We start from the raw sequence: 26,194 nt of genomic DNA on the forward strand, positions 1-26,194 counted from the left end.
TCAAAGCTTTGAAAAATATTTTATTCTTTCTTTATAAACAATAGTAATATTGTATTAAACATTACAAAACTCAATAACATCAAATTTGAGGATAAAATCTGGAAAATTATAAAAGTTTAAGACTTTTTGTAGTTTACATGGAGAAGTGAAAATATACATGATTATAACTGTTACATGGAACTTTATTCTATATATTTATTATAGTAAGAACAAACACGTGTACATAAAATTAATGGAAGAGAGGACACAGTTATGAAGCTCCTGCCTCGAGGTCAGAAGCAGGAGTCTCTGGCTCTTCATCATTGTAGATGTTCTCAGCCATTTGCCACACCTGTAACAAACACAGATTCATAATCAATCTTTTATTTTCTGTACATTTTTACATGCATAGAAATCACCAAACAAACTGAAAATATCACTCATAAGGTCACACACAATTAACAAGCTTGTAATCAATTTGAAAAAGGTCAATTTTATAATGTAATTGAAGTGGTCAATTTTATAATCTAATTTAAAGTACTATAAATATATACTATCCCGTAATAATTAAATTAAAAAGTACATTAGACATGGCATCATATAGGACAAAACAAATCACACGCTAACATTTGAAAATTAAATGTTAATTAAAAGCTCACATCAACTATTTTTAACTGTAAAATCCCAATTATATAAAATAAATTAAGGCAGTTGTACAATATTACAGCTGTGCTATGCAACAACACCTGAATTATAAAAAAATGGATTATTATTGGCATTTGATAAAAATCAAAAGGTTACTTTACATAGATACAGAAGAACCAGACGTTTCTTGGCTATACAGCAAAGGTATGTATTGCAGCTACATATACCTCAACAACAAAATTCAGCTATATGGATGCAAAGACCCAGCTTTAAACACTGTGAAGCTTCCTCTAAAACACTACTTAATTCAGATGTGAACTGGTTGACAATTTCAATTGAACTGACTTAGGTTGTGTCATCAGCAAATGTGATTTACGATGTCTGTCTAAAAAGTATCTGACCGCTGACCAGTAGGCGGCCGCGGCGTAACTGACCGGCTCGAACCGGTTATTGGAGGGGAGGGGCAAGCCTACTCCTTCCCATATTAGGCATTGAATACGATCAGGTCACTCAGTGAGTCACAGCGCTCTGTTCCATACAGTACAATATGACTAAACGTGTTGAGCAGCGCATTTGCATTAAATTTTGTAAAAAACAACCATTTAGCATCAGAGACGATTACTATGATAGGGAAAGTTTATGGTGATGTGTCTATGGGCGATACACAAATAAAAAGTGTGGTTTAGGCGGTTTATAAATGGCCGCATATCAGCGGAGAGTGATGATTGATCTGGCAAGCCTTCAACAGCCAGAAACGCTGAAAATGTTGAACGTGTTCGTGCAGCAAGTAATGAAAACCGTCGATTGACTGTCCGAGAGCTGGAAGAATATTTAGGAATACCAAAATCGTCAGTTTGTAACATTTTACACGGAATATTTAAAAATGAACCGTGTTTCGGCAAAATTTGTTCCTCGGCTGCTGACAGAAGACCAGTCAAGAACTGTCAACTTGAAATCGCACAGGACAATCAGGATTTGATAAAAAGTGACCCAGGGCTATTTAAAAAAGTTATTACTGGTGATGAGTCATGGGTTTATGGCTATGACCCTAAAACAAAGGCTCAATATTCACAGTGGAAAACTCAAGAGCAATGGCCGAAAAAAGCAAGACAAAGTCGAAGCAATGTTAAGACAATGCTGACAGTTTTTTTTGACCAGGACGGCGTTGTTCATCACGAATATGCTCCAAGAGCCCAGACAGTAAATAAGGAGTATTATCTTGAGGTTCTAAGGCGGCTACGAGATGCAGTGCGAAGGAAACAACCTGAACTGTGGACAAGCCGTGACTGGATCCTGCACCACGACAACGCACCAGCTCATTCCTCAAATCTTATTCAGCGTTTTTTTGGTCAAACACAACATCAACCCACTACGACAGCCTCCCTACAGTCCTGACATAGCTCCTTGTGACTTCTGGCTACTTCTGAAATTAAAAATTCTTTTGAAAGGAAAAAGATTTGACGATGTAGAACAAATAAAACAAAATGCGACGAAGGACCTGTTAGCCATTCCGCAAAATGAATTTAGGAAGTGTTTCTGGAAGTGTGAGGAGCGTTGGAATAAGGTAATGGCTTGTGGAGGGGAGTACTTTGAAGGGGACCAGATTGCCGTTGCCGCCGAGTAACGTCAGTTCATGCCAGAAGTCAAGGTCGGATACTTTTTGGACACACCTCGTACAACATACAGTATATAGCAAGTCATTAATTTATTACAACTAAGGAAAAGAAAGAAGCCTACTACTGAACCCTCAGCCACACAATTTATTACTTCTACAATGTCAGACATATTGTTGTTGATTTGATGGATGTGGTTAGCCAAAGAGGAATTCAAAATAAAAACTATTATGTAATCAACTGAGGAGGATTATCACTCAACACAATATAGTTATATTGTAACACTACTAGAATGGTAACTCTGTAGTAAAACATAACAATGTGTGTGAAATAATTATATTTACTCTGTTCTGTAACTAAGCAAGTATTGACACCCAAAGAAGTCATGAGCAGTTTGATCATTCTATATGTTATTTCTCATAAACAATAACATTTTCAAGCTATATGATCAGCCGATTGCTAAATATAGAATATGGCTAGAAGTTAATAAACTGCAATTCTAAAATCAAAATTAGTGATAACTGTTAAATAACAAAAACTTAAATTTTTACTTACTTGCATTATATTATCCTCAGATACTGAACAAATAACCCAAGGTTCATTAGGGTTCCACGAAAAGTCAGATATTTTTGCCGTATGGCCACCATGGATGAACTGAAAAAAATCAAATTAAATTAAATAATCTTTGTGAATTGAACCTTAAACAAATTTACACTATGTATAAGGTAGAAGCCTGGTATTAAGTTATCTGTAAGTGAGGTGGTGCTGTATACAAATATAGAAAATATTACAGCTTATTATCCAATAAAATAATAATTGACTATTAGTGAAATTCTTTTATTACTTTTTAAGACATTTTCTATGATTCAAATAAAATCCAATAAAAATAGCAATAGCAATTGTATGGGCTTTATTTAGTTTTGAAATAATTAATAAGTTTATAATAATTTAATAAGTGTCCAAATATAAGTAAAAACTAGCCTATCTTCATAAAAATACTTCACATAATAGTAATATATTTTATGAAGTATATACTTTACGAGTACATTTAATAGTATTATAATTATAGGGGTTTCCCTCAAATGTAGTAAAAACCACAATAAGCATCTTGTTCCCAAATTGAACATAGAATTAACTTAAAAGGAATTTTTTAATGACACAATAACGCAAAATAGGTAATTCATGTTGTCATCAAATCAGATGTTTTCATACTATTCAACTTAATATATTAACAAAAAGTTATTTATATCAACTAGGCTATACAGAAGTTGTGATATGATAACAATTTTCTACAACATGACTTATTTATTAAATTATTATTATTAGTATAACTTTGGATCAATGTTATAAAATAATGTATTGTCTATTAGTATCATTACAGTCATTTATCTCTCAGAATCAATGGGAAGAGTAGTGTATTTTTAGAACTGTTAGTATGTTAGTGCAGGACAAATAAGCTAAACCTATTTAGAACTTTCTTAATAAAGTGAGCTGTTTTACACTTGAACAAAGATTTACCAGAAGCTCGGGTGGGCCATCTTCTGCATCCTCTGTAGACTGCTCCTCGCCGATTTTGCTGAGGTCCCACACGTGCAGTCTGCGATCTGTGCCACTGGATGCCAAGATGGTCTCATTGTGAGGGGACCACTGAACCTGTAAGTCATTTTCATTTTATAAACTATTCCAACAGGAGGAAATATTTTCTGTGACCAACCACAATAATATCACATAGTTCTGCACATTATTAACATATAGCCAATTATTTGTAGTTAAAGTTAACAATAAGTACATAATAGATTGTTTGAAAAATAAAAAGTGTATTTTTTAACTACAGTAAATTTACCTGGAATATTTCATCCTTGTGCGATTCAAAGGAATGTAACTTCAATTTCAGATTTCTGAGATCCCAAAGAGCAACAGTCTGTAACAAAAAAGCAAATTTTTACAATAGTGTAGAAACTGTTAAATCAAGAAGAGAATTAAAACTAAGCCATTTAATCCTAGATTGTGAATTTCCAAATTGTTATTGTGGTCCATAGGAGCGGTACACATGAATGAGCTGCTGGCCAATTGCAGCCGACAGTGACAATGTAATTAGACACGTGGGAGTATTGCATTAGACGGTTCAGAGGGGCTACAGGTCGATAGCCGTTACTAATGGATACTACACTCCTCTTGAAATGGGAATGGCGGTGTGTTCAACAGTGTGTTTGTAGATTAAGTTTTGAACAATATAGCCATGTAGGACATCAAAATGAATAATGTTTTGTAGTAATACACATTATTAGATATATTAACTTTTTGCTAAAATAAATATTAGTTTTTATATTATTTTTACAAAGGCTTTAAAATTGTATACGTTAAAACTGTCTACGTCGCTAGGGCTGCAATATACTAGTGATGAAGGTTGTTTGTGATCATCGTGTCTGCATGCAGCGATTGGCTGCAATTGGTCACTACTCCATTGATCAAGTACACTACTAAATCAAACCAAGACCGATCGCTGCGAATAGGTTTGTGCAATTCTCGCTACAATTTGTAGAGATTTTCAGTTTTTAAGTTAAAGTCATGGCTTGTTTAAGGTTTTTGTCACAGTAAACAAAATTCACTACTTAATCACGGTTGGGTGGAGGGAGACCCTGTTATTTAATGCAAAAGTAATTTAATAGCTTAGTACTAAAATAATTTATTAGTTTAGTGGTTTATTACAGAATTGTAGACAGCTACAGACCTTATCAGCGCTGCCTGTGGCCAGGATGAACTCAGAGTATGGGTTGAAGGATAGACAGTTGACTTCTGCGGTGTGGGCGTCCACTGTGTGCGAGGGTTTGCTGGTGTTGTTGGATCGTGTGTCCCAGATCATCAATTTTTGGTCATCTGCCACTGAACCAAACAATGACTCGTGCAGCAGGTGCCAGGCTACGTCCTGCAATAGTTGGAATGTTAACATATGCCTACTGTCTTACATTTACATATCTATATGTTCGAACTGTAGGTTAACACGTTAGCTGCCGGCGGCATATTTTCAAATTTTCGGCATAATGCCAAATTTAACCGTTAGTTATTTTTAGATATTTTTACTTTAGTTGTGTTTATTATACACTATGACAATAAGATATACTTTAAAACTTTTAAAATAAATCGTTTAAAATTCTGGACCGGTCGGGTTGGCATCAATATTTTTTAACGAATATTGATTGAGAAACAAACTTGCCGACCCGATCGGTCGCCCGTGTATACTGGCGTATATTTTGTTTGAGAGGTTAGTAGCACGTCAGCGGTTCTTACGCAACGACTCTCGAGTATCCCGCCAGCTGTTTCGCGTCTTTTAGCCAAACGTGAGTTTGTTTTCATGTTTCTATTGTCAGTTTGGCACTTTTTCGCAGTCTACTTCGAGCTGTTGTTCTTTCTGCTGAAGTTTGATTAGTTAATCATGAGTGACGATCTAGACAGTGATGACATATTAAGAGCAATCGAAGCCCCTTCTAGTGAATTTGACCCAAATATGGATGGTGTAAGTGATGATGGTTGGGGCAGTAATGTAAATAGTGAGATGGACGATATGGACGAAGACCCCGACTTCCTCCCTAGTGATGACTCAGTGCCAGGCAGTGAATCCGATGACAATGAAGTTGGTATTATAGAGAGTATGGATTTTTCGGATGAAATGATTGATTCTGTTATTGAAGATGTGATTGTATCGAGTGAAAGTGAAAATGTAAATATTGAAAATGTCGAAAGAGAAGTTGTAAATATTGAAGGTATAGATAGAGAAGATTTCACTGTTAATTTAGGAGAAAAATTTAAAAGTTTAAAAACAAAGAAGGAAAGGTTGCAAATGAAAAAAGATGAACTTGAAAAATGGCAGCTGCTTGAAGGTGAAACAGAAACACATTGTTTTTGACGAAACATCAAACTTTGCTTTTGGCCTGCCCCAAAATGCGAAACCAGAAGAATATTTTTATGAATACTTATCTGATGATCTGATACAAATTATGGTAGACGAAACTAATCGGAATGCTGCTCAGGTGTTAAGTACACTGAGATTGAATTGTAGTAGCAGACTCCGCAAGTGGCGGCCTACTAATCCAAATGAAATGAAAAAATTTCTCGGCCTTTTATTATGGATGGGGCTAGTGCCAATGCCACGGCTGACTGACTAATGGTCGAAAAACTTGCTGCATAATAATTCTGTTGCTGGTAAAGTAATGAGCAGAAACCGCTTTCAAGATTCTGGCATTTTAATGATAACTTGAACATAAGACAAGATGACCGTCTAGGTAAAATATCTCCACTTATCGATCGTCTAAACGACTCTTTCAAGATGAAGAAAACTCCTGGTGAAGATGTAGTGATTGACGAAAGCATGATCCCGTTCAGAGGAAGACTTCTTTTTCGCCAGTACCTACCCAATAAAACCCACAAGTACGGGATTAAGGTATTCAAAATATGTGACACTACTGGCTATACATACAAGATGAAAGTTTACATGGGCGCCAGGACAGGAACTGAAGATAACCTGACATTAGCGGCATCAGTGGTCACGGATCTCATGAGAGATTATCTAGATAGAGGGCATACCCTGTATGTCGATAATTTTTACACCTCTGTCGATCTTGCCCACATGCTTTTAGCAAGGAACACTCACCTCGTCGGAAGTGTAATCAGCAACAGGTCCTGGTTCACTCACAAAAAAACCATTCCTGGTAATTCCGATGACCAGTTGAATCTGAAGAAGGGTCAAATGAGCTGTCTTGAACACCCAAGTGGTATTGTTTACACCAAATGGTTTGATAAAAGAGAAGTGAAAATGATGTCGACCAAACATCCTGCTAATTATGTTGACACTGGGAAAAAAACCAGACAGGGCGAACCCAATCTCAAACCTCTTGTGGTCGTCAAATACAACGAGGCGAAGATGGGAATTGATGTTTCTGACCAAATGTCATCGTTACAGCCATCAGAAAATCTATGCGATGGTATCATAAAGTCGCAGAAGAGTTCCTGCTGGGTACAGCGGTCGTCAATGCCTGGCTCGCCTACAAGGATGCTGCGGGGGTCAACTCTCAAAGTAAAAACAAACATCTCTACTCCATTAAGACCTTCAGGGAGAAAATTGTGTATGCACTTCTAGGGTTGCAAAATGGACAACTCGAGCCAGTCAAACAAGTTGGACATCACCACTTATCCGAAACGGCAATATTTGTAGGCGAGGGGAAGAACAAGAGGAGAGCCCGGAAAAACTGCAAAGTTTGTTATGCCAGAGCTTCACGAACTGGAGACCGAAAAGCAACCAAGAATCTCAAGAAGATTAGGTACTACATTTTATGAAAAATGTCCTGCAAAACTATTTCTTTGTAAAGAGTGTTTTAAGAACTTACATAAATAGGAAGGATCTTTGTGAAAGTAGTTTTTAACATATAACATTAAAAAAATATTCTGACACATATAGTTTTATATTTATTATGGTCCGCAAAAAATATTACAATTGGGTTCAAATTTTATTCATATTTCAGCAAAATAACAGTGTACAAACTAAAAAATTTAATGTGCCGACCCGATCGGTCTATTATCAGACAGTATTTATGTAGAATACAAATTTTTTATCTACAAAACTAATATTCGATAACATTTATACTATTGTTTTCTTATAGTATGACTCTTAAAATAGTCGCTAACGACCACTGATAAATGTCACAGATCGATTTACTTAAGTCCTGTAAAATCCCGCCGCCGACCCGATTGGGTCGGCCGATGTTTCTGCCGCGACAAACTGTGCTGACCCGATCGGGTCGGCGTGGCAGCTAACGTGTTAATGGATTACACAAAACCACAGTTGATCCCAGAAACACAAACTATTACTATCAAAATAAAATATCTAATACGGCTCTCATTACATAGCAACCTTAATTATAATAAAATATAGGGTTGGGTCAATTCCAAAACTACATACTTCAATACATAGCGGCATTGAGGATTCTCAATACAGCAGGTCTTTTTATTTCATTTCAATACTAACATTTCCAAAGTATTTTATTAGAAAATACTGAATGAAGTCAACGGAAATGCTCAAGATATCTTGAGAAGACACAACACTAGCGATTTGTCGAATCCATTGAATTGACTATTTACAAATAGTCTATTAGTGAACAACAGCTTTCTATTACAAAATTTGTATTTGCTCAAGTTGACTAAAATTTTTTAAGGGCTTTTAAAATCCCTCAAATCCAAGCCAAATACTTTTACAAAGAGATAATATAAACAGCTTAAATTTTAAACTATTTCAAGCTTATAAGTAAAGAAATGTTACAATTGGTAAGTAACTAATAAAACAGTGATCTTTTGAGACTCATGAGATGATAACACAGCTGCATTAACCCTTTTAACCCCAAGCGGTCGATTTTTGGACGTCTGACAAGTATGCTCAAAAGACCAAACGGTCGATTTCTGAATGTTCGTAAATCACGCTAATAGGACCAGGCGATATTCCAGGCTGGAATTTCGGTAATTTTAATAAGTAATATAATAATGTTAGAATTTAAAATATAATTTTACTATATACTTTAAACCATATACACTTTGTTAAAAGTATTAAGGATATTAAAAATATTGTTTTGAATGAAGTACAAAATATTACACAGCAGCAATACAATAGCGCTGTCAGCTGATCACTGCGTACTGCGTAGTGGCTCGCCTTGCCGCCAGCTGTCTAGGTATTTACGTTCTGTCCGTTTGTTGTTGTGTTTTCGAGGTAGTAATGTTTGCTTTCGTAGCAATACTTTTTGAGTGAATTGTGATGATAATGGCATATGAGAACAAGTGAACTTGATAGGGAAATAGATAGGGAGCTAGATTCGTCTAATTCTTAAATTCCATTTGATGATGACTCGCACGCAGATCCCACCTATAACCCTATTTCACAACCTTCAACATCTGGTCAAAACTACAAGCATCACGAAAAAATCTAGATTTGCAGTTGGTGTAAAGAGGGCTGCCATTCTCTTTGCTTTGGCAAACGTGTGTAAATAGTGCTCCGAGTGAAAATTGTTTGTACATAGTGTATATATAACTACTACACTTTACTTTTACTTTTTATAAAATTTCTTTTAATACACATGTATAAAAATTTAGATGATTTATTTGAAAGAACTCAACACACCCATAATACACGTTATTCTAGATCAACAGGAATTCTACCACTGCAATTAACTAAATCTTATTCAAACACCAACTCATACTATCTAGCTCACGTGCTTTTTATTAATATAAGTAAACAGTTTCCTAATTTTAGTTTTTTCAATGAAATTTCTACAATTATCTTTAAAAGGAAAGTTAACCAGTGGATATTACCATTGTCTATTGAGGAGGTCGAGGCAGTGTTGTCTACGAACTACGGGCGGACAGTTTGACATGTGAACAGCCACCACTCCTATCCAATCATTATTCATTATCACTACCCAATTATAATCTGCGGTGACCCTGCTTATTTACCCTTGTTGCTAATATGTAAATGTTTTTAAAATTAATAATATTCAATTCTTTAAAACAGGTACATATTAAAATTACACGGTTTTTTCCTTTTAATATATTCATTCCAGATTCACGTGTGTATGTGGTATATAATAGTGTATTATTTTGTATTATATTTTATATTCATTTTTTTAATGTATATCCAGTCCGTTATTTCTTCAGGCGTGAGCAACTCGAGTCTGCGCACAGGCATCATAGCCCATGCAGGCTCATTTCCCGAGGACAATGTTTTATACATGATGTTATTTTTATGATGTTTATTTTATGATGATTATTTCTTATGATATTTATTCTTTGTTCTCATTTCAAACTCCGTTCGGTAATGTAATAAAATTTTTTTAGAAGTTTATTGTAAAGTTTGGATTGTAATATTGTACATATATTTGGGAAATAAAATCAATTCATTCATTCATATTTTTTTTTACTTTATGCCATTGTAAACAGTACATTTTATTGACTTATGCCTATTTTGATTTCACTATATTGTAAAATAAAGTAAGAATTCGTATAATTCCAATTATTTTTATATTTACAATGCTGTACTGATATTTCTGAATAACAACTTCATTATTGCTTTTGTAGCAACATGATAAATTTCGTATAATTTTATTATTTGTATTCTAAATAAGTTAAAATTTGGTGTAGAAAACAATATTCTCTGTAAAATAAACTAGTTACCCACAGTTTAAAAACTCTTTGGTTTTTTTCCCAGTAAAACACAGTAAACTAAAAAATAATTAAATAATCTTGTCATTTCATTTTATTTTTGGACAATTTGGAGTCTTGCCTACTTAGGCTGATTTAAAATGTTCATTTTGACAGCAAATACATAATCATAGGCCAACAAATACATATTTTATGATTTTTATCTTGAACCACTTCAAAACAGCATGACTGACAACTGAGCAGTTTTGGAGCTAGTCCACACAGCAGGTATTACAGTATTGGGTAACATCAATTTTAGGGTCTGGTCCTTAAAGGGTTAAAATAACACATTCATGAGTTATTCTTATAAAACGGTTTAACATTTTTTACCAATTTACTTCTTTATTTTTGGACACTTAGTTTTGCAACATATTTTATTTAAAAAATACAATTCCAAATGCTTTTTTTATTTCTTATACTGTTTACATTCTATAATAAATTATAGAAAATGTTTGAAGAGCACTTTGAAAATTTGTTATAACCACTCAAAAAAGTAGGAAAACTGAAAGGAATTGGATGTGTTTGAATCACAAATTGAAAATTAAATAACACTCTAAGAATAAAAAAAATGGATTACATTTTTTTATTGCTTATTCTAAGCAGACAAGTTAATATGGTTATTAGTACAGCTTGTGTTTAGTGACCACAAGTAGTTTCTCCTACTTCTTAATTACGATATTGTTTATCAACAAAGTAAATTTACCTCGACGACTGCTGTATGGCCAGTAAATATGGTTTTGGCATCTATTATCCGATTTTCCTTTGGTGTAGCATTAATGTCCCACAGACAGATCGTGTGATCATCAGAAGCGCTGAGCAAGTAACCATTCAAGTTAGGGTTCCATGACAGTCCATACCCCTCTTTCTGGTGACCTCGCAATCTACAACATATTAACAAGATACAGTTTAATTAAATTGTGTAATACTCCTTTCCCATATGAACTTTTGAATACTTTTAACATAATTTTACATTCATAATTATAATAATTACAATAAAGCAAATTAGAGTGAGCAATTCAAAATGATTATTCTAAACACTATTAAAAAAATCTGTTAATACATCAATAGAATCTATAGAAATCAACATTTCATAAAAAATAAGAAACTTGCTCAAACTTATATCTCATTGCACATAATTAAATCTATGCATGCAATTAGATCCAAATAAAGCTAATGACGTAAAGGTACAAGGTTTTGTTCAAAGTTGTAATTAAACAAGTTCACTGCAAGATTAGTTCACAGTACACTTTTAGTTGAGTACCCTACAAGATTTCACAAACTTCCTCTATTTTGCGGAATGTATGTTTTAGGGTTTTTTTATAGATTGAAATGAGGACTGAAGTGGCGAGAAAAAAAAGTATATTTTATAACCATTACAACGAAGTATATTATACGGTTAATTCATAAATGTTAAAAATTTAACATTTTACTGAATTTTATAATATTGCTTTGCATAAAAATAAAAATTGAAATACCTCACACAAAATAAGCTAAAATGTAAAAAACAACACAGACCAATACAAAACACAAGATTTTTCTATAAAACAGCATTGGCAATATTAGTAAATTATGGTGTATAGTCAAGTCAAATAAAATTTAAAACTATTATAAAAGAAATGTAAATGTGTTATGATGGGATTTACCTCAGATCTGGGTGACATTCTCCGCTAGGATCAGGCTTGGACGGGTGTTTGGTGTAGTCGAACACAAGCACGTCACTGGAGGGCGTCTTAGTAGCGATGACACAGGGGTTCTGAGGCATGTACCGAGCTCGGTTCACCTCTCCCTCGTGGTTGATTTTGATCTCTATTTCAATCTTCCCACTCACAGAACCAAATCCGCCAAATTCTAGAACACAGTTCAGTGCTAAGTAGTGTTTTAAAGCTTATTTAGGAACACCCTGTTTGTGATATTTCTCTAACAAATCAGAATACGGATATAACAACATGCTTGAAACCAGGACTAAATGTAAATAAAGGAACACTGATCTGTTTGCAGTGTTAACACATTACAGTTAATTTTATTAGTATATCAATGTGTTTACCCATTTTCGATTAAAATAATTTAGTTGCCGATTAACTGTAAGAATAAACTAGCCTAACTTTACACCCATTCTTACAGTCATATGTAAAATAAAAAAAGAAGACATATGCTAAATACATGTCTTAATAGATTTCTGAAGAACGTTACGATGTAGGCTAATGGATTTTCTTTAGTGATGGAATGAGATGATAAAGCAGACATAAAATGTTAGATTCTATGATCTACCATATGGCAAACGTCAGTGAGCTCTTATACTGACAATTTTCTAATACCAATAGACACAATAATAAGGGAGGACTCTTTTGTACTGATTAAGGCAGTATAATGCCAACTAATGAATCCCACTGCTGTACACTACAAGTGACATTTTCTTTCACTGATAGTTTGTAGTTTTAATTTTGTAATATGTATATAAGATGGTGGCCAAAGATAAGATGGTGCGATCAAGTGGTCGAAGATGTGACCCGGTGTGGAGGGTCTGTGGATCTGGCGGAAGACAGGGTGGCGTGGAAGAGGCTCATAGACGAGGCAAAGAATCGACTGAGATTTGTTATGCCCCGGCAGTAAGTAAGTAATATGTATATATCGTACTCAAAATAAAGATGATAATAATTATTTCTGATTTAATTTCACATCACTTATTAATCTGTTTTAGGTCTCCATCTCCACATATTATGACAAACAGTGATACAGTAGAAAATCTAACATAGAGATCTACAATATGAGCACTTGCTTCATACTAGTAATTGTAATGCATTTTACTACTTGCCTTAACCCTTCTTACACGGTAAGCGGTACATATCACTGATCGTAATTTCCCTGTAATGCAAGAAGCGGGAAAACTTCCAAAATTCTGTCAGAATGCATGAGAGTATTTGTTTGGTTTTACAATGTAATGTTGATGGCAACATCATAACAGTTGCTGCCAGTCACAACGTTAGTTTTTGTAGGCTCTGACCACTTAAAACACATTCCGCCTGCCATCTTTACACTCGAAGTGGTAAAACTCACTCGTAAAATACAACTGAGTAAACATTGTTCGTTCAATAACTTTTTTGTAAACGACAAATCAGTTTTTACGTATCCTTTAACCAATAAATAATAGACTTTGTAAAGTAAGAGTAAAGTAAAATTACGTAACCTACAAAGAAGGATAATTTAGATGAAAAAGTCAGAAAAATATGTTGTTACATTAAAAACATGTTAAAAGCACATGCCTACCTCCTTTTTCATTGTCATAATGAGAAGCATCAAACTGAGCATCTTCATTGGGCAACTGGACACTTGCAATCAATAGGTGGTTCTGTTCATCAGAGGTGTGAGTTCCTAGAATAAGTCTATGAACAGAGTAATCCTTCCCTTCAGGCCTGCAACAGAAACAAGTAAAAATGTTTACATCAGGTACAAGTAATAGTTTATACATTTTAGATTTTGGCCAGTGTCATCTTAAGTTTTCAGGTTCACACTAGTTTGAAACATTGTTAACACAATTGAAGTCTTAAAATATTTTAGTCTTGGTGTGGATGGCCTATATAATTAGATTATGTATTACTGGCACTTTTGATTTAACACCTGTTGATGTGATGATATTCTAATAAGGTTAAATTGATAAAAATAAGAATATTTTACACTGCTGTTGGTGGACAATTTTGAGGGTGAGAAAATGTTACACATTCTAACCTAAAATCCACCAGTGAAACAGGAGATCTACTTTAATACTGCACCCACCTGATGCCAATATGCAAACAAACAAGATGACAAGTCTGGATACAATCAGTAATTTTACAAATGACCGATTCATCAGGATTATGCAAAATGAAAATATTAGTGAAACTTATTTAAATAAATCTTATTGAATAAAAAAAAAACTGTATTATTTGTTGTAGTTGAAATCACAAACCAATATTAGGAATTATTCTTTCTAGGGATACCAATTATGCTTGTTTTAGGAAAAAAAGTTTCCTGAATGAATACTTAATATAAAAGTAAAAATGATATGAAGTTTTTGGTAAAATTATGTAATGGAAGCTATAATGCAACTTCTCATCATCTAGCATTAAATGTAAACACTTTAAACATTGACTGTAATCTGAAATATTGTCCATTTTATTGTAAACTGTATAAAAACTGTACTTCAGTTAATTAACTTACCAATATTAGTATACATACTAAGCAGTTCAGACATTGTTTTATATTGTAATATACATTTGGAAATAAGGTGAAGTTAGGCTGGTCATATAGGCACTTACCATTAAGAGGATTAAATACATGTGAGAAAATTAGCAGATAGGATGATGACAAAATTAACCTTAGATTTGTTTATAACTCCCAGTTGAACATATAATAGATACAGCAAACAAAACAATGTGGATCGATAAGTCCAGTGTACTGCGGAGGATGTTTGTTAAAATGGGTGGAGCTCCCTTAGTGTTAGAGGCTGTTGCTGGACTGGACATTAGTGTTATCTCCTGCCTGCTGTAACTAGAACAGAGCTGCCTCCCCTTCTCCTATGTGACATGACTGAGTTACAGTGTATCTGCTATTCCTCCTCATGGGATCTTGACAGAGGATCCCTCCAGAAGAGTAGTGCACTAATCCTTTTAAGACTAAGTCAATGAGACTCAACTCATTCCATACTCAACTTAGTTTTTTTTCTCAACTTATTGTCCATTGCGAAAAAAAAAAGTATAAAACAGTAGCCAATAAACAATAAATAAAAAAGTATGAGTTGTAAACTACTTTACATACTGAAACTAAAAAAAAGTCTTCAAATTGACAGAAGATACAACTTTCATTGACCAATAACAAATGGTGTTTCACGTAGTCTCCCGACACTATTAGAGTAAAAGTGTATGTATTACAGGATGAGTAATATTTATTTTATCGCACCTCATAAAACATGTAATAATTTTTTGAAAAAAAAAAAGAAAAATGATTTGTCAGCTGTTATTTTTTTTTTTTAGCTGAAAATATAGCTTTTAATTAATGAATATAATATTTATTGAACAACGTCACTTTTACCTGAATGAAAGGTGAAAATTGAAATATAATGGAAATGTCAGAATAGGAAACTACAATACACAATAGACATAGATAAAACTGATACTAATCTTTAAAAGAGTTCGATATTTTTATTGTGATGTTGTTAATTAATAAGAATTTGTGTATAGCTCTCCATCTCCCGTTGTTACGGATATCTACCATATGTGATTACTTGAGTTACTGAAATCTGCAACTGCTGCAAAAGCTAGTCTAGTTTCTTTTCAAATGATTAAAATTATCCACAAGCTTTACATTTATATAATACTTTTAAGGTACTTGTACCAATTGACTATAATTTTACTTACCATAAAAATGGATTTATTAGCCAATTATCCATTTAAGGCCTAATAATAGTTAAATTAGATGGTAGTTGCCATTACTCACCTGGTTACATCAGGCAGCCACTGAGCAGTAAGGGAAGGCCATTCAAGAGCATGGGTCATCACGAGGTCGTACAAGAATGGTGTGTTCTTCTTCCATATCTTATACTCTTCATTGATCACTCTCTCTTCAACTGCATCATCAAACGTCTCTGAAAATTATAGACACTACTTGTTAAAAAAATATAATAGTTAACATATTCAAATTATACACTTAATTGCACACAAATCTATAGTTTATAAATAATAACATTAAAGCGAGTTTAAAATTTAAATGTGTGGTTTAAATTATTTAGAATGTGTAGCCTACCTTCTGTCTTATATAGAATCCATGCATGGTACAATGTGTACCAAAAAATGATTCTAGTGAACACTATGTGGTAGAAGTACAGATTGATTTGTTAAATATTCAGATATAATTTAGCTACTTTGTATTAGCAAACATGACTAAGATTATTATATAGAATGATAACCGAAATCAGGATCCAACATGGCTTTTGTTGACATGTCTCCTTCATTTAGTTAAAAATGTAGAACTTTCAGAAAAAGACAATTTTGTTATTAATTTGTATTGGAGAACAAACTATTTTGGATGATTTCCAATGGAATGACCCATCCATTAATTGCTTTATATCTTGTCAGTATCGTATAGCTCATCAGTATAAAACAGGCTCAAACATTATTCTAAATGTTTTTAATTGGAAATTATTCATTTATATATTGGAATAATTTATAATTATCTTTATAGGCCTGCATATCAACCGGCATCAGCGAAATTATCTACCAGAGTTCCATTCCACATAAAAGTATGGTTGGGATATTGATAAAAATAGTAACGATTTTTCGATATTGAAAGTAGAACTAATTTTCTTATACGGAGCATTACTAGTAGGCCCACCACTTTCTATTGGCTTACAATAAACCTGTATTTACCAATAAACTAATGGTGAACTATTTTTCTTATTAACATTAGTTCATTTTTAGTTACTTACAAGATGATTTGCCAGTAAGTAATACATACATATGAACAAACTACATTTACAAAATTTTGTTTAGATTTGTTCACATTAATTTCAAGTTTCTTAAAATTGTTGTCCCATATTGCCAATTAAAACTGGTCCAAGCAAGTCTGCATAATAACATACATTGTAGTTAATTGTATAACAACTGCCTTTATTTATCTCTTAATAATGTCAATTTAATGTACATCAGAAAACGGCACAAAAAGCTGATTTACAATATGTAACAATAAATATAAAAGTGACTTACAACAAAAAACAGATCATGGGATGCATATTGAAATGTTACTCAGCACAAAGTGGTTCTCTTCATATTCTAAAACTTAGTAATAATGTTGAAGTAGGCCTATAGCTCACAACTCCAGTTCACATCTAACTACAATCCTTATTCAAAACTAAAAAGTCAAGACATATTCACATAATGTTAAATTTTAAACATACTTCGACTTGAAAATTACAACCTTTATAATCAATCAAACAACCGTTATAATATGCATAGCCTTTTCTACTACTTCTCATACTATAGTAGTGTTCAAATCATTAGAAGCTTCAAGGTCAAGCTTGAATCAAGTCATAAAATTTTATATCGAAACATGTGGCATTGATTGTCAAGCTATTATTGATCTGAACACACTATGACATATCTCCTCCTATCAATTCTTGTACTAACAGATTGACAAGAATGAAAAGAACAACAGGTAGCAAATTGACAAATGACAATAGAGAACTACTGAATTTCTCCAGAAATATAAATATAATTGACTTCAACTTAGATTAAACTGATGGTCAGAACCTTTTTTCTTTAAATCTTGCAACTTGTATGTTAGATTTCACCTGAAATTGTGATTTTGGCCTTTCCACTACCTTGTTCCATAATGTCCACCATGGAATTATCAGTTATATAGTCAGTTTACTACAGGGTTTGCAATATTTACAAAAGGTGATGTAATCGTACAGCATGTGATTTTGGAAACTAGTAATGGATAGCAGCAAAACAACAGTGATTTAATACAGTGTTAGTGTTCATTATTCTGTTTATATTTGTACATACTTCGACGATGCAATATCCATACCAGATATTTCTATCAGCTATTCTAAATTAATGGAGAATACCATGAGATGAATTTTGGTAAAAATAAAAATGTTTAACAATTTATTTGTAATAAAAAATTAAAGAGTAGGTTTCCTTAAACATTTCAGTAATTTTTTTAACGGTAATATTAAAAAATAACAAGTAATCGTAATTTTAAGATAGTAATGGAGATTACTCATATGAATAGCAAAGTAGGTTATTGATACAGTATTTATATTTCTGCGATTCTACAACTAAAAAACATTCAATATCCTAATCTTCTTTTATTATTCACAAAGCTTTTATATAAGATTCTGAAGTTACAGTGCATTTTTATAGAATAAGTGATATCATAATTATCTAGCAACGAGGATAGTAATATAAAAATTGTCAGGTACTAAAAGTAATGTAGGCTTAGAGAAAAACACAGATGATTTTCATTCTGTGGAATGTTTTGAAAATTGTTTACCATGCCATGTTAAATATAATAATCATTATGTTTTTAGTGCAGTATCAATTTATTTGTAGCCCAATATGTATCTTAATAAAAATACAACAAATTCAGAACCCAAACACAATAAATAAGCAAGTTGAGGCCTATGCATACGTTTGTAAGTCAGAATGTTATTTTAGACTGAACATATGATGAAGGAGCAGAGGAATTAAAAACCATTAAGAGTAAGGGATTAATACATTTGCTTCCAGAAATTACATTAACAATGTACAGTATTTTAGTTGTCAATAGTAAATGATGCTGTGCTGTTTAGGAGCTTAAGCATCAACGTAGAGGATACACTAATTAGAGTGGTAATTATATTTATTTACCTATGGCCAAAGTCATCTACTAAAGCCACTATATACAATAAGTAAATCTCTATATTATAGCCAAAGATGATTTAAGTTAAATAAGAGTAAAAACTTTTTACATTTAATATATATAATTTCATAGTTTATTGCAAAACTAACCATTTTGCAATTTGTTTATAATTTATTAATATTTTCAGCTGTCAATGTTTTGTTGCTGTTGCAAATGCATGCTTTGTATTTTGTAATGTCTATCCTTGTTAATATTTTTATAGTTTATATTTATTACTAGTGTATTATAAATAAAATGTCATTGTATATTGCATGAGTATTATAGCTATTATTATTGTAGTTGCTGTATTCAAACATTGCATGTATCATTGTAACATTTCTCTTTGTTTGATATATTGTGTCCATTTTTTGCTTGTAAATTATATTATTGTTGTGTTAAATTAGGGCAGATGCAGTTGATATAAAGAATAAAAACTGACAAGTTTATAATTTAAAGGCACAAACTATGAGTAGATTAAATATAAATCTAAGATAAATACAAAGTCATCAAAGCTACTCAGTAGCATGAAATTCGTATAGCCTTTTCGTATACAATCCACTTGTCGCTGACAATGATTCCCATCTTGAGATATATTGTCGTTAGGCATGCAGAATGTTAAAAAATCAAACGAAAACATGGTCTATGTGAGTTTGTATTATATTTTAGCTCTCAAGCATTGGATGTTGATCAGACCATATAAAATTTAAACACTTTTATATATAATAAACATATTGTCTTTTATAGACAATAAGAGACAGTCGAAAGCTGTTGGAGGACTGTGAAACAAAGTTTCTTGAATGCAATTAAATCATTGCTTCTAAAAAAAGTTATAAATAGTTACGCATATTTTGTATTTTCTTTTATAAATGTTTGATATGTTATTACAATTTTGTAATTGTTTATGCCTTTATTTGACTTACTGTGAAAATTACATGTCATTGTGACCATTGGTTCTTCTTTTCTGCCTCCCAAAAGAAAGCGATGTTCCTATCTACTATTTGTTATTAGGCCTATGTGTAAATTATAAATATAAAATTTTAACGAACATTCACGTGATCCGAGATAGAATTTAGGTACTATATTGAGGGATATTTTTGTTTTAGTCTTTGTACACTTTCTCTTAGATCTTTGCCAGATCGTCCAACATGATCTGATGTCGCATAAGTTAGACAATCGGGGACGTGATCTGAGATCGTGAAGTACTGACCAGAAATTCCCATGGCTATCAGTGTGGGCTTCAGTGGTGTCTTGCACCCCGCACTTCTGGAGAAAAAAAGAAAAAGATAGTACCCAAATTTAAGCTCATACCGTGTGAGAGCTCATAAAGGTTATCTTTAACTTTTGTACTACTAGTAACATATTTATAACCTAATATAAACTTATATTGTGTAATAACAAGTGGTAGATAGGGACAGAATGGCCTGCAGTGTTTTTAGGTCCTTGGTAAGAAATATTCTTAAAAAATAGTAGCTTCCGAATAATACTAAGTACCAAAATGTATAAAACAACTTTTAACAATTTTTTGAAATAGTACACAAGGTGGGATCAGAAAGTTTTCGGACTGTACTCACAATTTTTTTTTTACAAAATTGTACAAGCTGGTGTGCCAGTAGCCTCTACCGCAATAGGAGCTGAGTTATTAGTACAGAGTTTCGTTATTGTGAAAGATTAGGTTATGTCTTCACTTTGTGTTTTGTTGTCGTTCTTTATGTAATGATTTTTGTGATGATTAATATATTCAAGCAACAGGCTTTCACACTAGGCTACAGTTTTGTTTCTGGATCATAACCATAAAACCAATTTTAATCACCAGTTATGATCCTAAATATGAATGTGGGATCACTTTCAGAAGTATCTTTGAATTCACTGAATACACATCGCTCTTTCTGATCAACTTGATAAATGCCAAGATTTTCGGTGAACATTTCTTGATAGCTTCCATAGCTAATACCGACACTACTACATAAGTTATTTATTATCCGACGATGGTCTTTACGAATGAGGTGCTGAATTTGTTCAACAATTTCATTTGTTTTGCTCGTGGAATGCCTGTCCTGAACATATCTTCAATTGAAGTTCTGCCAGCCTAGAAACGAGCGTACCACTAAAAAACCTGAGTTTTGCTCAGTGAATGTTCTTCAAAAGCTTGTTGAAGCATCGATTGTGGTGTTGGAGAGTTGTTCTGTACTTTTTTTGTCATATTGAACACAGCAACCTATTCCTAATTATTAGATTTAGTTGTGTTCTCATTTACAGAAAGTTATTTATTTCCTATTTGGTGCTAATGAGTGATGTTATTCTGTATTTTCAATGTAAAAGTTAGTGTAGTGAGTGCACTAGTATACTATTTATTACTGAATAAGAAAGGACAGAAAAGACATTATGTTGTTTTATTTTACTTCATAATATGAATTTAAATTTTTTGTGTCCTTCTACAATTATTGCCATGCTATGTAGAATAATATGGTTAGGTGAGTTTGTAATACTTTTAGCTAAGCATTAGTGATCAGCCTTTTGACTACAGTACTTTCTTGTGTGTCACCATCAGGGCGGGCTACGGCAGGCATTACTGTTAGCATGTGTAACTACTAGTGCCTTTTACAATAAAACAAATGCAGCCTACTAGTGCCTTTTATAAGATAAAAACTTTTACTTCACCTTTCCAAAATTCAATTGCTTTTTTAATTTAATTTTTAAGCATTCATTTTGAAAAAAGCACTTATTCTAATGTTAACATTTACCTTTGGCTCTTCCGAAAAATCATAATTTTTGTAAGCTCACCACTTCCTAAAGTTTCTTTTTGAAAAAGCACAGAGACTGAACTAAACTGTGGTTGCTATTTACTTTAGTCACGTCAGCTATAACGATCTGAAATCACTTTCACCAATTTCTTAAAATAGTATGTTTTCATACCCAGAAAGGCAATTGTGATCCATAATTGCATAATAACTGATAATCTGTTTAAATTTTTATGTCAGACATTTTGGGTTATTTCTCATATAGTCCACCAATCTAGGGGACTGGGGGGGAAATCAGGGTTTCTGGATGGGGGAGATAACAAACTAAGGAGGGGTAGGAAAGAGGTGGAGGGGTTAATCAGCACCAACACAAGCCAACAAAGTTGAAGAAACAGGCCAACAAAGTAGAAAAAATTATAGAAGTCCAAGCATTTTTACAATAATTTCTACCTCTGTCCTCTCCTCTGTTTCTAGACATTTTTGCAACATTTTCTACCAATGTGCATCTACGTTGCTCACCTCGTTATTAATTAGTTTTTGCAGCTTCGTGATTCGTCAGACTTTTTCCGTGGTACATTCCAAAATAAAGACTTGCGTTGTGTTTGCACGTCGCCATTCAAGTGCAGTTACGTTTTTGGGGCTTGGTCAAAACAATGGAATTAACTTTGACGAGTGATTTAGTGATCAACAAGTGTAGGGTGTTCACTTACGTTGGTGTGACAGCAGTGCAATGAACATTCCCAAGTTCTTTAACCCTTTGAGGTCTCAATAAAAATTGCTTCGACTGTCCTCTGGTCGTATTTAATTTCTGTTTCGACATGCAAGCGTTCAGCGAAACTGCCGCCGTCGACCTATAGTCGTCGACCGATCGCAAAGGGTTAATTTTTGTGGAACACAGAGTTTTGAACGGATCTTCATTGTGTGATAGATATGTCTGCCATTGCACTCTAGCTAAGGATGCACTATTTCGTTGTTTTAGGCGTTGTTTTTTCCAAATCAAAGAAAAAGCAGTGTACCTATAACGTATCTGGACTGATGGTCATTATTAGACATATTTTTTTTTATGTAGTATGCTCTTCCATCATGCACCCCCCCCCCCACAGAGCCCGATACAAAGAGAATTAAATTTATAAGCAGTAGGATAGTGGTCGTTTGGTATTCATTTAGTAGAGAAGTGTTTATCCATCACATGTTGGAAGTATAACTGAGGGCATCACATCAAGGGACATTGGGTTTTTGGAGGTATCGATTCTTCTACAAAGAAATCCTTCCTTTTCCTGTGGAATCAAGAGACTACAACATTGCTGGTAATTATCAAGGATTGGATCTTCCTGGGACAACAATAAATGACTGCTGGAGGTCTACGATTGTAAGTCTCAAGAGGGGTACAGACATTTGCAGTACAATCATTCGGTAAACTTCAAAGACTCACGCACTGGTGCCAACCAACACGTTTGAGCGGATTTGGAGAAAAGTAAAGGTTACCATTCCCAGGACGGCATCCGGAAAGGACATTTTATTGGATATCCTGCCGAATTCCAATTCAAACAATGCTAAGAACCGCTGGAACAGCTTCATCACTTTTTCATAGTAGCTGCCAAGTTATATCCTGCTCATCATTGAATATTCCTTAACCCTAGAACTGGCGGTCATTTCATCCTGTAGTGTCGGGCTGTTTTGGAGCTTCGCGCAAGGTCTTTTTAAAAAAATTATTAAAAATATAAAATAAAAGCAATATAAATAAGAGTATATATTTTTTGTGTTCAGAATTAAACGTAGAATTGCACTATATTGTAAAATTAACCATCAAAAATTTTCTAATAAACACTTTTTTTAATCAAATATAAAATTTACGAAAAATATTTCTTAAATTTGGGGGGGACCATACCTAGCAAATGAAGTTATAGTGAGAAATATTTATAAGTGAGATAGCCATTCTGTGTCAAATTTTATCTAGTTTCAGAAAAATATAAACATTATACACATTTATGAAAGCATCATAAAGCTATAGAACAAAAAGCAGCGATGCGTATAAATTCTGAAAATCGGGTGTACACGTAAGACTTTGGTAAAACAAGTTTTGCTAATACATTTACCTATGAATACATGTTATTTTTGCATATTTTATTACTTAGAATAAAATAGAATATACAGTAGTAATGAAATAATTACCATAAATTATTTTTTGAAAAGTAAAAAAGTTCAATTTTGCCATTATTCAAAAATTTTGCGAAAAATTTTCATTCAGCAAAATATAAAATAGTTGCTAAAGCTTGTACTATATCAAAATTTATAAATTTATGGTTTATAAGTAATAGGAAATATTATGTAGTTAGAAAAACTATAAATATAACTAAAGATATTGAAAAAATATAGAATAACCCAAACAGTTTTATTTATATATAACCAAAGAAATTACAGGCAATATATATATATTATTGTGAAAACTATCTATTTACCAAAAATAAATAGTTACTTCAGAGCTAAAAGAATGCTAAGAATAACTTTTAGTAAGTGATAACAATAACAAACTATGTGAAATGAATTTTAGCCAAGTCATTTTGCCATAGCCTACACAAAGCCGGTAATTTCTCAAACATATTTCAGTAAATAGAAATTGATTTGTTCTAAAATATATATGTTTACACTACTACGACATCAAACAACTCACTACACATTAAATATGACACTAAAACACGCGTAAAAACTATTAAAACTTACAAACATCCACAGCTCGGCACGAAAGTGATACAGAACGGCAGCGGCAATATGGCGGTCACAACAAACGGCGTCGCGTTTTCTTTTACGTTCAAAATAACAAGCTTGCTACGTCATAACCATAATACAAAGAGGAATAAAACTCATCTGTTCCTTAGCATTTTTCTTCCCGAATCCAATGGTGCATGAATTATATCGATACGTTACCGGAGTATATTATAAAAAGTAATTATACGAGGGAATGTTTGATCGACAAAATTTTGACGGTTAACACCACAAAAGCGGCATTAACCGACATAATTATGTCGATTAACAGTTCTAGGGTTGTTTCTTTTTTATTGTTTTTGATTATATTATAAATCTTTTTAGCAACGTTATGGACTGCTGGATCGGCTTCTTAATTTTCACAAAGCAGCAGAGAGCTGTATCCCCCCTCTTGATTTAATATTTTGTAAGACGCCATTATCTTTATTTGTTTCTTATTTTAATTGTTTGGAATTTTATTAGGCTACTTTAATTTTTGTGTTGGCTGGTTGTTTTCCCAACGTCAGATTAGGATTAACGATTTTTTTGTACGGCGGAAAGGGGCTCTCACATGATCTGAGATCGAATTCAGGTAGTACTTAGAGAATGTGGTTTTCTATTTTTGCCAGCAGTACAGGGTGAGGGCGCCACCGAAGCCCACACTATTTGGTTTAGCCTTTCTCAAATGATCTGAGCATGAATTTACTTGTTATCCCCCCCCCCCTACCCAGAAATCCCAATTCCCCCGGTCTCCTAGATTGTTGACCATTTGAGATATAACCTACATGTTCAAACATATTATCGATGGCCAGGGGCATTTCCGTTGTTATCTGGGCTTTCCTCCTTTTTATATCTATTGTAATAGTATCCTATACATTTATTTGAATTTGAAATTCTGGCAAATAGTGTGAAGTCGCTTAAGTAAATAATCACCTAAACTGCTCTCAGAACGGTAATGAGGTGTAGAGCCTGGTGAAGGAAGTTAGTATACTGTGATTGGTGAAAGTCTTGAAGGCAGAGTAAATAGCCTATCCCTATTGTTACATTTTTGCAAATGGCTTATCATGAAATTTATGATGGGTTAGTAATTCACTGTTAAAGCAGTATCAGAGTCTATTTATCCTGAATTATTTTCTTCTAGAACGTAATTACCAAAGAAAATTACTTTCTAGTATTTTTGGCATATCCTAATTCATCAGGTTGCCGGCACTTTCCTGTGTTGTGGATTGTAATATCATGAGTACAAAGTTCCATATCAAATTCATATAAATTGTATGAGATATCCAGTTACAAATATAAAACATCTAGTAAGTACAAAACAACATTAATTTACAAAATAATCACAATGATCTACTAAGACATGGCTAATCCTAACTTACCTCCATCTTTATCTCCCATTTTTGAAATGTTAGTCTTGATTCTGTTTTACACTAATACAACTACAGCCAACGTCTGTGTATTAGGATTAAGAAATATTTATAGACGTCAGAATGACTACAGTAATTAAACCCGGTTCTTAAACGACATTGATTAGTTTCATTCAAGTTCAAGAAAGAAACGATAAAATGGCGAAGTGGCGGCACTCGGCACTACAGCCACAGCGTTAGTTTGATGATTGTTCGCGGGTTTGCGGTAACAACGGCATACGGCAATAGTGTTGTATAATCTACAAGTTTCCCACCAGTGTTGCCATGGTGTATCTTAAAACCAAATCTTACTTTGCCGAAAATGCAATATACAAAATTACACAAATAAGAATGGCAAATGCAACGTTTAATTACTTTGTTGGTTTATTTAATTTAATTCATATAGTGTATTTAAAAAATGAAA

General features: G+C 33.1%; 1 protein-coding gene across 1 annotated transcript; it reads right to left on the minus strand.

Annotated features, from left to right (window-relative positions):
• LOC124362594 (chromatin assembly factor 1 p55 subunit) lies at positions 1-25,996 on the minus strand. The gene is made up of 10 exons (XM_046817240.1): positions 25,744-25,996; positions 15,942-16,089; positions 13,737-13,882; positions 12,116-12,320; positions 11,176-11,353; positions 4,969-5,163; positions 4,081-4,158; positions 3,756-3,890; positions 2,793-2,891; positions 1-331 (listed from the first exon to the last, which is right to left on the minus strand). The coding sequence occupies exons 1-10, from the start codon at positions 25,760-25,762 to the stop codon at positions 251-253; spliced, it is 1,284 nt and encodes a 427-aa protein (XP_046673196.1). The 5' UTR covers positions 25,763-25,996; the 3' UTR covers positions 1-250.
• Positions 25,997-26,194: the final 198 nt, after the last annotated feature.

Source organism: Homalodisca vitripennis, chromosome 5 (assembly GCF_021130785.1).
Source record: "Homalodisca vitripennis isolate AUS2020 chromosome 5, UT_GWSS_2.1, whole genome shotgun sequence".
NCBI classification, from domain to species: Eukaryota; Metazoa; Arthropoda; class Insecta; order Hemiptera; family Cicadellidae; genus Homalodisca; species Homalodisca vitripennis.

Excerpts from the sequence above, each read along its gene's own strand:
- LOC124362594 (XM_046817240.1), bottom strand. Across the intron at positions 13,883-15,941 it reads TGGCTGCCTGATGTAACCAG|GCCTGAAGGGAAGGATTACT; the intron begins GTGAGTAATGGC and ends TTTCTGTTGCAG. Across the intron at positions 2,892-3,755 it reads ATGGCCCACCCGAGCTTCTG|TTCATCCATGGTGGCCATAC; the intron begins GTAAATCTTTGT and ends GATTTTTTTCAG.